Source organism: Ascaphus truei, chromosome 2 (genome assembly GCF_040206685.1).
Source record: "Ascaphus truei isolate aAscTru1 chromosome 2, aAscTru1.hap1, whole genome shotgun sequence".
In the NCBI taxonomy this organism is placed as follows: domain Eukaryota; kingdom Metazoa; phylum Chordata; class Amphibia; order Anura; family Ascaphidae; genus Ascaphus; species Ascaphus truei.
Window position 1 is genome coordinate 374,940,809 of NC_134484.1, and position 17,578 is coordinate 374,958,386.

At 44.5% G+C, this 17,578-nt stretch overlaps 1 protein-coding gene across 1 annotated transcript in view; it reads left to right on the plus strand.

Annotated features, from left to right (window-relative positions):
- LOC142487559 (collagen alpha-4(VI) chain-like) overlaps positions 1-17,578 on the plus strand; it is a 170,022-nt gene that overhangs the window by 43,282 nt on the left and 109,162 nt on the right. Inside the window, exon 4 of the mRNA XM_075587082.1 lies at positions 5,029-5,117. Within this exon, the coding sequence (XP_075443197.1) occupies positions 5,042-5,117 (76 nt within the window). The 5' untranslated portion in view covers positions 5,029-5,041. The remainder of the gene's footprint in view (positions 1-5,028; positions 5,118-17,578) is intronic.

Here is a 17,578-nt window from a genome sequence, read left to right on the forward strand (position 1 = left end):
GTTATTTTGAGAATAAATGAGGTTCAATCTATGGAAAGATTAACTGCTTATGTTAGACATAGTTCAATAAAACTCCAAAAGGTCTGGGAACCCTTGAATTCTAGGGGAATTGGAAAAGATGTGTGGTGTCTAAAAGAAACCTCAAAATGTATTTTCAGAAACTATAACATTCAATATTTCATATGATATTCCTGAGATGAAACGCCTCGGTAATCGATAAGTGGTAAACAATCCAACGTGAATCACTTCTCCATTGTAATCTGACTAGTGGGCTAGGACCCCTACAAGCACTGCAGTAAGGGGCCACACAATAAATAAAAGTGTCCCAACATAAAGCATCAGAATGGAGTGTTTGCTAGTGATAAAATAACTCACATTTGGAGTGGATGTTGTCTTTGTAGATATCAAATATTCTTCTTTTCCAATGGGGGGTGTGAATCTGTTTTTTCTGATAGAGATAGACGCAAAGCAAGGAAAAAGCAGGCACTGTTTCTCAAGGAAAAAGAAAAAATTGAGTAAAGTCAAGGAGAGCGTTTGCACTTAAAAAAATATATTTAATGGAACCAGCAAAAAGATACAGCTACATTACAGGGTACAAAGACCCCCACCAACGCGTTTCGAGCGTGAGCTCTTTATCAAGGTGACTAACTAAGGTACTCACCAGTCTGCTTAAATACCCTTAAAACGTGCTGTCGTCCAATCGCAGTTCACTTCCTGGAACTCCTCAGGAGTAACGCATACGAAATGACGTCAGCACGTTTTGTACAAACTAACACAACTTTGACAAAAAACACTCAAATCTTAAAAACGCAATATTCACATAGGAAAAGACATATGAACACTAGATATCGTTTTCAGAACTAGAGAATCACAGGAAAACAAATATCAAATTAAAAAGAAACATCATAAACATATGAAAATCTCTAATAAAAGAAAAAAATTATCTATCAAGCGGGTAATCTAGTAGCAATGTTTATAAACATATACATAAACTTATTTAATGGTAATAGAAACATGAATGTCCACTTGAAAGGAAGAAACTGTATAATAAGCTGTATGGTAAGGAAATGAGAACTGAATTAATTCATTAATATACAGTAATTCATTAATATAAATGACAATATAGTATGAAAAATATATATATCATTATAATAATAATTAATAAATAATTAATTGGTCATTATCAATTGAAAAAATCCCCTTTAAACTAAAGAATACTACATTTGATTAAGGTTGAAAAATACATAATCAAAATGTTAAGCATCAATAACACACAAAAAATATATATATATTGATAAAGAGCTCACGCCCGAAACGCGTTGGTGGGGGTCTTTGTACCCCGTAAGCTGTATCTTTTTGCTGGTTCCATTAAATATATTTTTTTAAGGGCAAACGCTCTCCTTGACTTTACTCAATTTTTTGCTTTTTCCTTGAGAAACAGTGCCTGCTTTTTCCTTGCTTTGCGTTGAATTCTAGGGGGAACAGGTGAACGTTTATTCAGAGTGGATGGAGAGCTATATATTTCCTCTTTCAGAGCTGGTAAACTAGTGTGATATTGGAGCTGGGACTGTACGGCGCCGTTGTATTTCTGTTTCTTTGTACTTTTAGATTTTTGTTTCTTTATTGATACCGTTGTTAAATTGGTGATACCTATCCCCCCCCGTCTCTATTTCTGTATCCCTTCCCTTTGTCTTTCAAAAAATCTAAATAAAAAACAAGTTACAAAAAATAGAAGAAACCCAGGCCATCAACAATATATCATAATCCAATGTTAGCTTTCTCATCTAACCTATGGGATTCAAGTAAAATTAAGTATATCAGTTTATCGCCTGGTTTTAATAAAACCAGAAAGTCCTTAATAAAAGTTAAAGATGTGTTAACCTTGGTTAATCTTATACGCGCCTCGACCCTCCAATCACTTCTTGACCTTCCATCCTTTGACTGTTTTAGATTTTTACAAAGATCCATAGTAATCAATTGAATTGAAACACGCAGTAGAAAATAAAAATAAACACGGTGAGAGAGAAATATTTCATGTAATTAAAAATAATTAATCCATCAATAAATAGTATAGAAAACATATACAACAAATGATATCCTAAATAATAATGATGATGGTACCAGAAAAGTATTTCAAATATTATCTGTATTAATGTAGATCCAATATTTAAGTAATAATCCCGGAAGAACATGGCATTACTGGCCAATAATGCCCTGGCTGGAAGAGTTGAGGGCCCGAGGCGAAGCCAAGGGACTTTAACCCAGCCAGGGCATTATTGACCAGTAATGCCCTGTTCTGAGGGGATTATTACTATTATAGGCTAAATGTAGGCTTATTTCATAAATAATAGACACTTTTGTATAGTTAAATAGATTTTTTTATTCAAATAAAATGGTAAATACATGAAACCACCTCTATATACTCTTACACTGCAGATATCTCACACACACACACACACACACACACACACACACACACACACACACACACACACACACACACACCCACACACCCACACACCCACACCACACCACACCACACCACACCACACCACACACACACACACACACACACACACACACACACACACCAGCTCTACACTCACACAAACTGCTGCTACACATACAACAGCACAACACACACACACACACACACACACACACACACTGCAGCCACAATAAAAAATGCAGCCACTTACTAAACTTTGCACTCACCCCCCAAGCTCTATACACAACACAGCACAACACAGCACCTCTACACCCCCTCCCCCCCACATACACACACACAACACTGCACCTCTATACACAACAAACTTACTTCTTTGCAGTCTCTCTCCCCCCCAATTCATCTGAATCTGCTCAGAAAAACTGTCAGCTCGGGAGGGGGAGGAGTCAAACCATGGCTGATACGTTTTGACCAATCCCCTGCCATGTCTCAGAGCTTTTACTTAATTCAAACCAATCCCCTGCTCTGTCTCAGCTGTTCTGAAAGCTGATTGGCTGGAAATAAACAGATTGAAAACTGCATTTTGCAAGCTGCTGAAATTCAGGGCAATACTGTGGATAATGCCCGGAATTTTAACCAGTCAGAGAGCAGGGTTTTCAATAATGCCCTGAATTTTACTGCTTTAGCCTATAATATTAATTACATGTGCCCCACAAGTTTAATAAATACAAATATAAAGTCATGTGGAACCATGCTCATGATCAAATAGAAAACATATCGCACATAAATACAATCAACAACCAAGCTGTACAATACTTTTAGTCTACAATTAATTATTGATTAATAATAAGGAAAACATGAGCATAATGTATGCATATGATTTAAGTGCAGAAATAAATCTACCTATTTGAACATCTCCATTGTTGGAAAATATACCAAATATAGAGTCATTAGTGTATGTAACAATTATATATAGAGAACAAGAACAACAACAAAAAAAGGAGAAAAAAAACGATCAATAGTGAAATATTGTTGGAATATACAGTTATACAATAGCATTGCGAAATAGGTGGGATATACTTGAAAAAGGTCCTATAATATCGAGGGAAGATATGACCAGGCTTTCAGAAAAATGAAGGAATAGAGCTAAATTATGCCAATTGAACTTACACAATGGTGCTAATATCCAAATGTTCATTTAGCCCATAAGGTGCTAGGGAATTACATTTGAAAATCCAATAGGACTCTTGACGACACAATATTTTTAATATGTCAAACCCTGGCTCTAAAATAGGAACATGCTCCAGACACATAATAATAAGGGCAGATGTAACTTTAGCATGATGATTTGTGTTTGTACTCCATTAAGAATAGCTCTCCTATGCGCCAAAAAAGCGAATGTATAATGGACGCTTAATACGCCTACATAATGGAGTCTGCAAACCGCAGGTAATAAGGAACACAATGATTTGTGCCCTACGATTTTATATGACCTTTGACCGGAAACCTTTTGCCACTAGAGCAACACTTGAAATGATTTGCAGTCAACACATGTTCACATGTTCTGGCATCTGCTTCTACTTCTGTACATTGGAAATTCCCCATATTTTGGGGGGTGGTAATTGGATTCACAATAATTCTCAATTTACTAGGAGCTAAGATATTTTTTTAAATATATTTTTTGCCTTACGAAAAACTACATTTGGCGTTTCAGAAATATGTCCTCTTAATATAAGATCGCATGTCAAAATGCTCCAATATGTTTTGACACACATAGGATCATATATATCTGTATAATAAAAAAAAAATGTTTGAGTATATATTTTCTTATCTCAAATATTTGCTCTCATACTATAACGTCTGTTAAAATCTTTCAGTTTGAAATTGATACTATGAGTACATATACTTGATACATGTCTGCTATTTATATATAGAAGGTATGTTGAACATATTAATGACAGTACGGTTTTTATACAACTGTACAAAGGTTTTACATGTCCAGAAATGTTAATTAATTATATCCATATAAATTGATTATTTTAATTCTAGGTTATTGATAACATCATTGTCTTCATTAAGCTGTCTCTCTCTTATCTGCTCAGTTAGTGCTAAAACCTCTCTATTTTAATAAGCATTAGAGAGAGTAGGACCTCTTTTTGGGTATATTTAGGCTGGTACGCACAGCTCACACCACCCTGAAGCAGATTATATTGTGCAGTATTAAGTGAAGAAATTGCTTATCACCAGTTTGATGACTCACATGTGTACATTTATTTCTGTTCATATCGTGAGTCCAGTCATTTTAACACATTAACTTTTCTCAAAAATGCATACTTTTTTATCGGTACAACGTTGATAACTTGCACCATAAAAATAATGTGTGTTTTTTTGCTGTTAATACTGCATTTGGTGCTTATCTAAGTTTGATGACTCCAGGCTTATGAATGGATTATAAAAAAGACCCTTCTGTTTTCAGTTATTGCATACATCTTTCACAGAAGAGGTCAACTAATGTTTCCTCAGCTATTTAACACGTGTATTATGTCAAAACATTTATACCTTTTTTTGTGTGTCTTTTGCAGTAATATTAACACCATGGTGGACTGGAAAGTGTTCATGTTCTGTCTGCTTTGTGGATGGACCTTTCATGTCACCAACTCACAGAAAACAGGTAAGGAATTGTATTGTGTTCTATTTTTATGTACAGTAAATAGCGCCATGTTCTGTGAGCTGTGACTTGCAGAGATAACATAGGAGACATATTACATAGAACAACAATACAGAGAAGAGCATAATGCATAAAATAATTGGGATTCCCTGTCTAGATGAACAATCTAACTGATGTGTTAGGAAACATACAGAGACAGGAATACTCAGACATACATTTTTTTTTATATGGCCAGGCCAAGTGTATAAACAGTCGATCATGATGACACGTTACACTGCTATAAAATGCTTAATTATGACATTTCATCAGGGTCTTAAATATATGGTGAGAGGAAGTTTGAAGAGCAGTGAAGGAAAGGAAAAGAGTTTGAAAAGGTCGGAGGCAGTGGGAGAGGATCTGGTCCGGTTATCGCAAAGTATATTTTATCAGTCTTTTGAGGCTGGTGGTTGCACTCTATTAACTGTTGCTTTGCAGGCCTCTGACTCACGCATTTGTGAGTTCTACTCCTCCAACTGGACCGTGAAAAATAGCGCTCACTGTGAATTGAAGTTGGGCTATATCTGCACTGACAAGAACAGATATCAGCGTGTTATATAACTGTGAACCACAGCAAACACCTTAAACATAAATGGGCTCTAGTATATTTCTGCAATAGGAATTTGGGCGTAACAAGCTTTTAATATAGACATAGAAGCTAATACTGAATTGTGTTTTTTTTTTCCATTTGGAAATGTAATATACTGTAGATCTGATATCTTGCTTTTACCTCCATGGCAATATTTTTTAGAAAATATTATATCACAATATGGTAAAACATAGTGGCTCATATTACTCAGCAGTGCTAAGGCATAAGACACCTTACTTAACTTGAATGGACCATAATGGGTCTTTTGGCTTATCACGATTTAATAAATATGGACAATTGTAAAATTACAACCAATGCCACCATTGTGCTCAGTAAGTACAAATAATAGTTTCCATGAATAGCGCAAAACAGGTGCCAGTTTTGTGCCAATATCTCAAAGGTTTTATCTTCTATGGGGTTATTCTACTATGGGTGTATTCTACTATGGGTTCTATCTTCTATGGGTTCTATTCTTCTATGGGTTCTATCTTCTATTGGTTCTATATTCTATGGGTTCTATCTTCTATAGATTCTATCATCTATGGGTACTATCTTCTATGGGTCTATTCGTGAGTTGCACTATCTTCCTCAGGTAAAGCGATAATGATGTACAAAGGTAACAATCTAAGGAATGAGAAGGTAGAATCGGAGGGAATGGCAGAGGGACAGATGAATGTTAAATAAACATGTAGCGGTCATGTAAAATGCCTACAGTCATCTCTCCTGTTGGCAGTAAGGCCTGGTAAGTGTGGGCATGCCAGCAGTAATTATGGAGGTTTCCCCTCACACCCTGGTGGGGTGCCCTGTGTATGGCTGGGACTGGTCACATGCTCTGACTCCATGGTTAGTGATGTCAGAGGTGTGTCAGCCTCAGAAGCTTACATAAGGCACAGCACTGTGTTTAAAAGTTAGTTCTGCTGAGAGGAGGAGGGTTAGTTCAGTTGAGGAAGAGTTCCAGCTCTTGTCAGAGCTGAGGAAGGAGTTCAAGTTCTATCAGAGTGTCAGTTATGTTATAGTAACTCCATGGGAGGCTGTGTCCAGGGACCTGGCACAGGACAGTGATTCCTGCGGGAATAAGTGAATCCCTGATCTAGGTGATATACCTATCTAAAGGGAGCACGGGCGAGATGATTGGCTGAATATACCCATTGTGGAGGGCAGCTATGCCCACCGTGACAATAAAGATGGAGCTGATCAGAGAAACCCCTGTGTGTGAGAGTCCCATGATTATACAGGAGGTTGCACCACCGAGGAGTTCCTTGTCAGGATCATCCCCATGCGGACGCAGGGACCCTGGTGAGGTGGAGGCGCTGCACTGGAACTAGGTGAGACTCAGCACACTACCTCAGCTGCCTGTCTGACGGGTCCTCCCCACACACCATCATGCGGGAGACTCAGGAGTCCTGTAGCCAACAGGTGCACCATCAGGCATATCTACACTGTAATGGGGTTCGGTTAGACCACAGGGGCCAATGTGAGATTGGGTGGGTCAGGCCGGGCCAGAAATACCGTTACATTTGGAGGCGAGCTGCTGAGATCAGATCTGTCATCAGGACAGGCTCTAGCTAGGCACACTGGGAAACAGGGAGAGTGTCTGCTGCCACTTTGTGCTGCGTAGGGACGGACCTAGGGGTGGTCAGGGGGCTGACGGGATATTGTCAGTTCGCAGGGACAACCTAGGGGCCTGAAGGGAGTGAGGGGTCTGGAGCCGGGTTATAGCTGACCGAGTCACCTTGAGGCAGTGCTAGTTGGTAGGATGCCAGAAGGGATAGCCTGTTAACTTGGTCAGGAGTCCTGGAGAGGGTCTGCGCTAGGCTGACCAAGACAGGTAGACGCCCCAAGTACTGCATGGCAGAGCCAGAGTACCTAGCCCATTCCAGACACTCACCGTAGGGAGCACAGACTGGGAGGAAGGAGCCACAGCAGACACTGAGAGAGTGAGCCTAGCCTGAGGTAGTGCAACACTGGGTCAAACCTAGATAAGGTACACATGTGGTGGTGCATCTGAAGCTGATCTTTATTGTACCGGTGTGGTGGCTGCCCCGCAGAGTGGAGCCCCATGTACGACAACTGTTACGAGAGAGTGGAGGATCCGCGTGGTGCGGAGAACATGAAATGGCGGACAGAGGCTGATGGGGAGGGCACCCGTGGCGTGCAACCCACTGAAGAGCAGACTGTCGCCGAGTTGTCATTGACCAGGCTGCTCTGGAGCGGAGCGAAGGCTATGGCTGCCCCGTTTTTATCCTGTATGGGACAGCGAGGGGCCACCCTTGAAGAGTGTGAAGAAATTGTTATAATTGGGGGAGAACCCCGTGAGGAGAGCCAACAGATGGACTTTTTGGGCTCAAAAGTCAACCAAAATGGCGGTTCCCGCTTGCTAGGGAAACCGCATGGGACAGTTACAGAAAATGTGGCTGGTGCAGGACTTGCAAAAAGCTGGCCGGGAATGGCGCGAACAGCAGAGCCCCGCCCTGAAGGGGGGCATGGCGCGAAAGCTAGGGCTGCGCCGGGATGGACAGTGACTAATTCAGCCCCTGTGCTGAGTCAACCGCCGAGTTTATGGGACCCTCCCCTGATTTCTACCAGGGGGAGTGACTTTCAACTATGGCCTGTGGGGATGCACCCACTGGGCCCAGGGACTGATATTCAGACGGCGCCACTACAAAAAGTAGTTCCGGCCGTGGAGGTGAATTGCAAGAAAGGATACTTTGCGCAAAAAGCTGCTGCAAGGAGAAGGCGGGAACTAGCCGCGGGAAAGGAATCCAGCTCTGAGGAGGAAACTGGCGCGAAAACGCAGACCGCGCCCACCAGGACTGAGAAAGGCGCGGCCTTAATTAAGGGGCATGATATTCCCCTGTGGGACCCGCCCATTATTGCAACCCCTGGGGGCGGGTTCCAGCTCTGTCAAAGAAGGGAGGAGCCGAAGCAGGGAGTGGCGGATCCGGCAACTTCCATCAGTCAGTTGCGAGGAACCACTGAGAAGGAGAGACCTGTACAGGAAGTGGCTCCTGTAAAGAGAATGGCCTGCTCCTCCACTGTGGGCACAATGGTCTCTACACAGCCCTACTCAGTGCCCGGCGGGGTGCTAGTAGTGAGGCTATGCCTACAATGCGGGCTGCCCGGAGGCACGGTCAACACGGCGGCACATTGCCCTCATTGCGGGACTTTGTACCTGTGGCCTATGCCCACATTCATTCCTATACAGCCTGCTGACCCCCCGGTGGACGTGACAAGGCGCTCCGCCGAGTCCCCGGGCGCGCTATGGATCAACCGCGCGAGTCCCGGAAACAAGGGACTGGAGCCGGTCAAGTCGGCTAGGTCACTGGCGATTGAGGCGGCTGAATCAACCCCCGCGTTCGGGGAAAAGAGACTGTCACCCCGCCCGGAGACCCCTAAGTCCGGGCGAGGGGATTACTCAGACGAGGACCTCCGTGAGCTGGCGGTAGTAAAAACGGAACTGAAAAGGCATACCGGGAGAACGACACCCCGTGGGGTGAGTGGCAGGACGTCCCCCGCAGATCGGCGATCCGACCGACGGAGTCCCGCCATCCCAGGACCTGGCGGAGACGGGAGAGAGACGCCTACACCCCTGCGGACGGGTAAGCCAAGCAGCCCTATTACTTACTTGGTTGCAGCCGACGGCGAAGCGCTGGAAGGGCCGCGCCAGGCCCAAAGCGCACGTGGAGAGACGGCATCACTTCCGGTGGCGACGGCGGAGCAACCGGATGTCGTCATAGAGGAAGAGATCCCGCATGGGGGTCCCACGCGAGATGGCGACGCTTCCGGTTCCGGGGAGGACGTCACTTCCGGTGGCGACGGCGGAACCCAGGAAGAAAAAGCAGCGACGCTTCGGTGATCGGGGGAAGGTCCCCGATCACTTACAAGGCCCAGAAATTGGAGAGACGATCTCAGGACTGAGGAGGGTGAGACATCATCCTTGGACCAGTCTACGGACAGCCAGGAGCGGGTCGTAACCCCGTGGGGTCCCGTTCCGTGCCCCTATGCCCAAACCCCCGCCATAGTTAATACCCCTACCCCCATCACACGGTCACCGGGTTCACCGCCTAGCCTGGAGTACGTGGACAATTCACAAGGGGGAGAGGGAAGACGGACTGGGGAAAGACAGCGCAGTGGCGCTACGGAGGGCGATTCACGGGGAGGGGGAGAATTGAGGGTAGCAGATACAGCACCCCAACCGGCAGTAAAGGCTCCGGGGTCCTCGAGGTGATTCAACTCGCGATCCACAAGGTCGTCAGGGGTATTTTCATTTGACGACGACAGGGAACCAGGGCCTAACCCATTTAAGGAGACCCGGTGGTGGGCCCCGCTATTTGAAGGGTACTCCGCGTGGATGGACCGTACTCGGTTCCTCATCCGGCGGGAGGACGTGGTAGATTTCTGGTGGAGAGAGGGAGAGTTTACACCCGAGCAGAGGGACAGGGAATTACAGAAGAGCTGGTTCCAGCTGGAGCGTAGAGACATAGCGCCCATGGGTCCTGACACACTGTCAGATCCAGTCGATCCTGATGAGCCCCTATCATGGGTGTTACCTGGGAGGGCAGGTAATGCTGATCTGACCAGGGTCAGTAGGGCGGAGAGGGCTATAATAGTCAAATATAAAAAATCCCATGGGTTGGAGTATCCCTATGTTCCGGAGCCCCTGATGGATGAAATTGAGGACAATAGGGAAAAGTGGCTCCAAGAGACTATAGAGCTGTATTTAGTCAATAGGGGGAGCGCCATTGTAGGTAAGAAGGCGGAAGAAAGGATAGACACCCTGATGCGAGTGTGGAGCATAGGGAGAAATGTTCACAAACATAGGGTGACCTATATGCCAGAGAGAGGATCGCCTAGGCATTACTATGTCACGGTCCTGGATATGGGTAACAGGGAGGTGAGGAAACCCGACCCAGATCACTATTTTTAGGGGGTACTAACGCATCACGCGGGTCTGTGGCTGCTGGTCGGGGCGGGCTTGGCGGATGACTGTATTCATGTGTACTGCATTATGAGGAAATTTGTGTGATGTTAATTATGTTTTCCGTTACAGTGCTTCCTGGAAAGAGGTATACAAATTTAGGTCCCAGCGAGGCCGATGGGATTCACCAGGGGGAGAATGTAGCGGTCATGTAAAATGCCTACAGTCATCTCTCCTGTTGGCAGTAAGGCCTGGTAAGTGTGGGCATGCCAGCAGTAATTATGGAGGTTTCCCCTCACACCCTGGTGGGGTGCCCTGTGTATGGCTGGGACTGGTCACATGCTCTGACTCCATGGTTAGTGATGTCAGAGGTGTGTCAGCCTCAGAAGCTTACATAAGGCACAGCACTGTGTTTAAAAGTTAGTTCTGCTGAGAGGAGGCGGGTATATATGCCATCAGGCATATCTACACTGTAATGGGGTTCGGTTAGACCACAGGGGCCAATGTGAGATTGGGTGGGTCAGGCCGGGCCAGAAATACCGTTACAAACAGATAGGGCAATAAATAGATGAAAGGGACAGTGAGAAATGTGCATTGTATTGAGAACCACCCACCCATTATCAGTGCGTGGAGGACTGAAGGGGCGGATGGAGTTAAAATGTGGTGAGTATCAGAGAAGCAGTAACAAAAACTATAGACATTTCTGATGATGACCCGAGATCAATATTAAATCCTCTTTTTGTGTGTGTGTGTGTGTGTGTCAAAGAGCATTATCGTTTTGAGTTCAAATGTTTTTCTTTCTTGAGTGCTTTTAACATACCTTTGAGGATCTGAATTGTTAATTTGGTGCATGTATTTGCTTCTCACATAGAAACAGAATTTGATGGCAGATGAATCACTTGCCCCATCCATTTTCCTATCTGCTGTGAAACCCGAGAGCCTATTTATTTATTTATGTATTTATTTATTTATTTATAAAATGTTTTACCAGGAAGTAATACATTGAGAGTTACCTCTCGTTTTCAAGTATGTCCTGGGCATAGTTAATATGACAAATAATACATGGTTACAAATACAATACATTGCATGCACAGTTAGAGAAGATGTATATTATAGTCTTATGTAACAGTTACAGACCAGATTAAAATGTGAGACAGCCTTAGATTTGAAAGAACTTAAACTGGATGTGAGAGTAGGTTGTTCCAGTTGTGGGCATGGGCGTCCGCAGGAGGAGGCAAGGGGGGCTCTTGCCCCCCCCAGGATCCAGGACCGCCAACAGGGAGGGCACAGGGGGGACAAAGGGTACTGCTTCCCGGGCCCCGTGGGTCAGGCTGGGCCCCCTGCACGGCCGGGCACCAGTTAATTAAATAAATTTTTTAAAAAAAGTTTAAAAAAATGGCGCCGATTCCCCGCTGTCCCAGCGCGCATGCGCAGGTCAAGCAGGGCCCGCTTCCCCCCGCTCCCAAAGTGGGACGGAGGGGGAAGTACAAGCCAAGCTCCTCTGCGGCCTGCTCCCCCTCCCGCTCCCAACGTGGGACGGAGGGGGAAGTACCAGCTCCTCCTGCGGCCCGCTCCCAACGTGGGACGGAGGGGGAAGTACCAGCTCCTCCTGCGGCCCGCTCCCAACGTGGGACGGAGGGGGAAGTACCAGCTCCTCCTGCGGCCCGCTCCCAACGTGGGACGGAGGGGGAAGTACCAGCTCCTCCTGCGGCCCACTTCCCCCCCTTGGCCAGCTTCCCGCGCACCCACCTCCCACACGCCCCCCTGCCCACCTCCCGTGGCCTTGCCCCCCCCGTGCCCCCCCCGAGCCCTCCTCCCACGCCCCCTCCCCAAGCCCACCTCCCTTCCCTGGCAACTGCCGCAGGGATATTGGGGGCAGAAGAGGATATCGGGGGCAGGAGGGGGAAGCGTCCGGTGACAAGCTGCACCCACCCGGTCAAGGTAAGTCACCCCACCCAGTCACTGTTACCCACTGTCACCCACTGTCACTGTCACCATCAACCACTGTCACCGTCACCCACTGTCACCGTTACCCACTGTCACCATTACCCACAGTCACCGTCACCCACTGTCACTGTCACCCACCCAGTCACTGACTGTCACTCACCCAGTCACTGTCAAGTCACTGTCCCACCCAGTCACTGTCACTCAGTCACCCAGTCACTGTCTCCCACCCACCCACTGTCTCCCACCCACCCAGTAACTGTCTCCCACCCACCCAGTCATTGTCTCCCACCCACCCAGTCACTGTCACCCACCCACCCAGTCACTGTCACCCAGTCACTCTCTCCTACCATCATTCACCCACCCACCATCATTCACCCACCCACCCACTGTCATTCACCCACTGTCATTCACCCATCCACTCACTCACTGTCATTCACCCACCCACCATCATTCATCCACCCACCCACCCACCATCATTCATCCACTCACCTACCGTCATTATCCCACCAACCCACCGTCATTCAACCGTCATTCACCCACCGACCCACCGTCATTCACCCACCCACCCACTGTTATTCACCAACTCACTCACTGTCATTCTACTGTCATTCACCCACTCACCCACCCAGGCAGGCAGACACATGTCTTTTGTTGAAAATATAAAAATAAACAGGTTGCATTGTAATGTTATATTCTGTATCACAATAAGAAAACAGTTAAGTAAAAGTTGCGCGCTAAAAGATATTTTTTCTTTTTTTTCAAAATTTTCTCGGGGGGGAGAACCCCCCTTATGTTGGTCGGGCTTGCTCGCCACAGTTCACTCACCACCATTTTTACGCCGGGCACTGGCCATTAAAATTATGCCCCCCCCCCCCTGAAAAAATTTCTGCGGACGCCCATGGTTGTGGGGTGCACGGTAAGAGAAGGAGAAGCGGACGGATACTTTGTTGAGCCTTGGGACCATGAACAGTCTTTTGGAGTCAGATCTCAGATGATAAGTGCTGCATGTGGTAGGGGTGAGGAGCTTGTTCAGGTAGCTGGGTAGCTTGCCCAGAAAGTATTTGAAGGCAATAGAGGAAAGGTGAACTTTGCGCCTAGACTCGAGTGATGACCAATCTAGTTCTTTGAGCATTTCGCAGTGATGTGTGTTGTATTTGAATTGGAGAACGAAACGACAAATTGAATTGTAGAGGGTGTCAAGTTTGCCAAGGTGGGGTTGGGGTGCCGAGCCATATACTATGTCTCCATAGTCGATAATTGGCATTAGCATCTGCTGTGCAATACGCTTTCTGACCAGCGGGCTTAGGGAGGATGTGTTCCTGTAAAGTACCTCTAGTTTGGCATAGGTTTTGGATGTCAGGGTATCAATGTGCATTCCGAATGTTAAGTGGGAATGTTAAGTATTTGATCCATGGTGTTCTTATTTATGCCAAGCATGTTTGAATTCCCTTACTATTTTAGCCTGCTACCATGTCTGTTGGGAGAGTATTCCACTAATGTGCCACCTTTTCTGTGCAGAAGCACTTCCTCACATTTCCCCTTAGCCGCTCCACGTGCAGCTTCATAGTGTGACCTCTCGTTCTACAACGTTTCTTTCTCTGAAATATACTTCCCTCTTGTGCTGTGTTGAAACCCTTTATGCATTTAAAAGTTTCAGTCATATCCCCCCTTTCACTTCTATCCTCTAAGCCAGGGGCGCTCAACTCTAATAATCAAGCCCCCCCCCCAAATGGGGGGTCAGATTTTCTGGATATCTCAGCTTCAGCACAATCTCAATAAATCTCTCAATCCTCTGATTGAACCACCTGTGCTGAAGCAGGGACTGATTGAGCCACATGTGCTGAAGCAGGGATATCCTGAAAACCTAACCTTTTTCGGGGGGCTTGAGGCCTGGAGTTGAGCACCCATATTCTAAGCTGTACACACCATATTACAGTTCCTTTTAAATCTTATGCTGTAAATCATGCACCATTTTAGTAGCCCTTCTTTGCGCAATCTCTAATTAATTCATGTCCTTCCAGAGATATGCAAATACCTCTCCCAATACAACCTAACGTCCTGCTGACTTTCCACAGTGCTTTGTTACATTGCTCACCTACTTTGAGGTCACCTGTAATACTGACTCCCAGGTCACTTTCCACTATAGTAGTTGACACAGTTCAGAACTATCATATGCAATCAGAAGCGTATTACACTGTACATATATATTTTATTACTTATGCACTGTAATGCAATATTTCTTTTCACAACCTATTTTCCAATTATATCAAGCCCCATAATCATACTCCGAATACATATACAAAAGAGGAATTGTACAAATGATGAGCCTCATCCTGACCCCTATTACAGAAATTATTATATTAAACTCTTTTATTATATATTCTGTGCTGTATCTGCTGATTACCCTAGCCTTCGCAATTCTCCATTTTCCTGGGGGTGTTTTCCCTAGCACCTTACTATTTATCATTTACATTCCTCACTGTCACAAATATAATTTTTTTCAAATGACACCATTAAATGTACATGTTCTAGTCTGACAGACTTTACACAAGAAACCATATATTTCATTAGCCTACTAACAACTCTATATACTACACAATTTATTGAAATAACACAGGAGAGATAGGGAGTAGGTTGTATTATACCTTTTATTGGACCAACATGTAGTTGATATTTTACAAGCTTTCAAACCGATGAAGGATCTTGAGAGGTTTGAAAGCTTGTAACATTTCAACTACTTGTTGGTCCAATACAAGGAATCATACCTCTTACCCCCTCGCCCTCCTTTGTCACTACATGGAAGAAAGGACCAACACGGCTACCCACCCTTCTTTGCTTACAATTTCTTGACTACAATACAGAGTAAATTAAAACTAGAATTAAATCCAAAACAAGTTGCAAGTGCTAAAATATAAGAGCATTTATAAAGAAAATCAGTTTTACAATGTCCAAAAAAAATAATCACTTTTCACATTTCCATCATGTAATCTGTGGGAGATTCCCAATATATAACCTGTGAAATCGTATACTAGGGTGTTGCTGTTCCAATTGTATGTTATGGTTTGCTGAAGCCTTGCTGGCATGTTAGAATAAGTATTATATTTAAAAGGTAAAAAGCATTTGGGGTATTTGTTAAGCAGAATGGGTGTTCTGGTAATAATGCAGAATGATGTCCACTATACTGTATCTGGTGAAAAAAAGTGTTTTAACAAGTATAACAGTTATGTACATTGTGGAACAAAACAAAAGAGGTTTTGTTCCATAATATGAATATTTGTTAACTTCTGTTAATATATTATTTTCCCCAGAGTGGACTGCTCTTTATTCTTTTTTTGTATGTTATTCCCACTCGTGTGCAGTGTTTTTGGCTGGCACCTGATTTATTACTATTTTTGTTGTTATTAGACCATTGAGGGCAACTATGCTATGAGTCTTTTGCTATTAAAACTACTTTAAAGTCTCATTCATAATATATCTTTCTTAGCATGAAGTTACAGTATCAAGGTACTTTTCTCTGCTTGCGCCAGCAAGTCATAATTATCTTATGCTCATATGTTATACAATACTAGATCTAAGGTAGCAGTTACCTTGTGTGTCTTCATTCAAATCTACATTATAATTTTTTTTAAACTTTTGACAGAGATGAAAGGGGAGACTGTGGGAGACATGCATCAAGTGCCAGTGACCCCCTTCCAATGTTCACTATCATTGACGTACATGGGAGTTAAAGCTGGTGTATGATAACCCATACTGGCACTAGATTCATATGCCCCAATGTAATAAGTGATAGGCATCATGGTTTTCTGGTCACACAGATACCTATTACTGGCAGCAAGCCTGAAATGGAAGCCGTCTAGTGATATTATATAACGTGCTACAATAAGTCACTCCTTCACTCATAAATAATTCTGCGCAGTACAATTCGGTGAAGCATATTGAACTAAAAGTTGAGGATAGTGAAAAACTGCTAGCATATCACTTTAAGAAAGGAGACCCAAGCATTTACCCCTTTTCTTGACTTTGTGAGAATATAGCCAGGCAGTTATTTATCCCCTCCAGTGTTGTAGAGTCTTTAAAGCAATTCAATGTTCTAACAATTATGAACTTGATCCTTTGATGGCTTTCACTAAGTTGAATTTACCTCTTACCTTCAAGGCAATTACTTGGAACATGTCTGCAGCTACAGTTCATATATCATTATTCTATGGGGCTTATTCTGTAGGCTCTGTTAGCGCTGAACCGTGAAATCTGCACGGAAAGCCCCATTCAAGTCAATGTATGTTTGCAGGGGTGAACCAGAAGGATTTGTTATATTCTTGATAATACGGAATAGTTTTTTTCTGTGAATAGCTTTTAATTGATAGAAAGAAAAAATCTAAATACAGCTCATCCCCGTTATTGCGCGATCCGCTACAATGCGGATCAGCTTTATACGCATTGAGCGTGGCTCCCGTTTAAAAAACTTACACACACAGCAGGGCGAGAGACAGGATCCTTCATACAGAAGCCCTGAGAGGTAAACCTGTTGGTGGACAGTATTGCACTCATACCTCCCAAAGTCCCGTTAACTCCAGTCCCCTCCTCCCTGGCTTTCATTGGCGTCCTCCATGTAGACTTCTGAATCCTGATTGGCCCAGGGGAGGGGGGCCATCCATCAGAGCCTGAGGGTGCTCCTGGCAGTGACATCATGGCTCACTGATGCCCTGCTATCATGTGCCAATAATTACCTGCTCAACTCCCATAGAGCTTAACTAGACAGTTAAAAATGACAGGAATTCAGGGGCGAGGAGGCAAAGCCACACTCAGGGAATGTGCTTTCTACATGCAAGGAGTATCTGTGTCACCCAGAGCCAGCACCAGAGAAAGGTAAGAGAGAGCCCCCACACTGCACCTGCCCTGTGTCCAAAAGTTGTGCTCATGGGAACCAAGTGTCTCTGAGAGTCGGTTAGCTGGTTCCTGGCCGGGTGACGCACA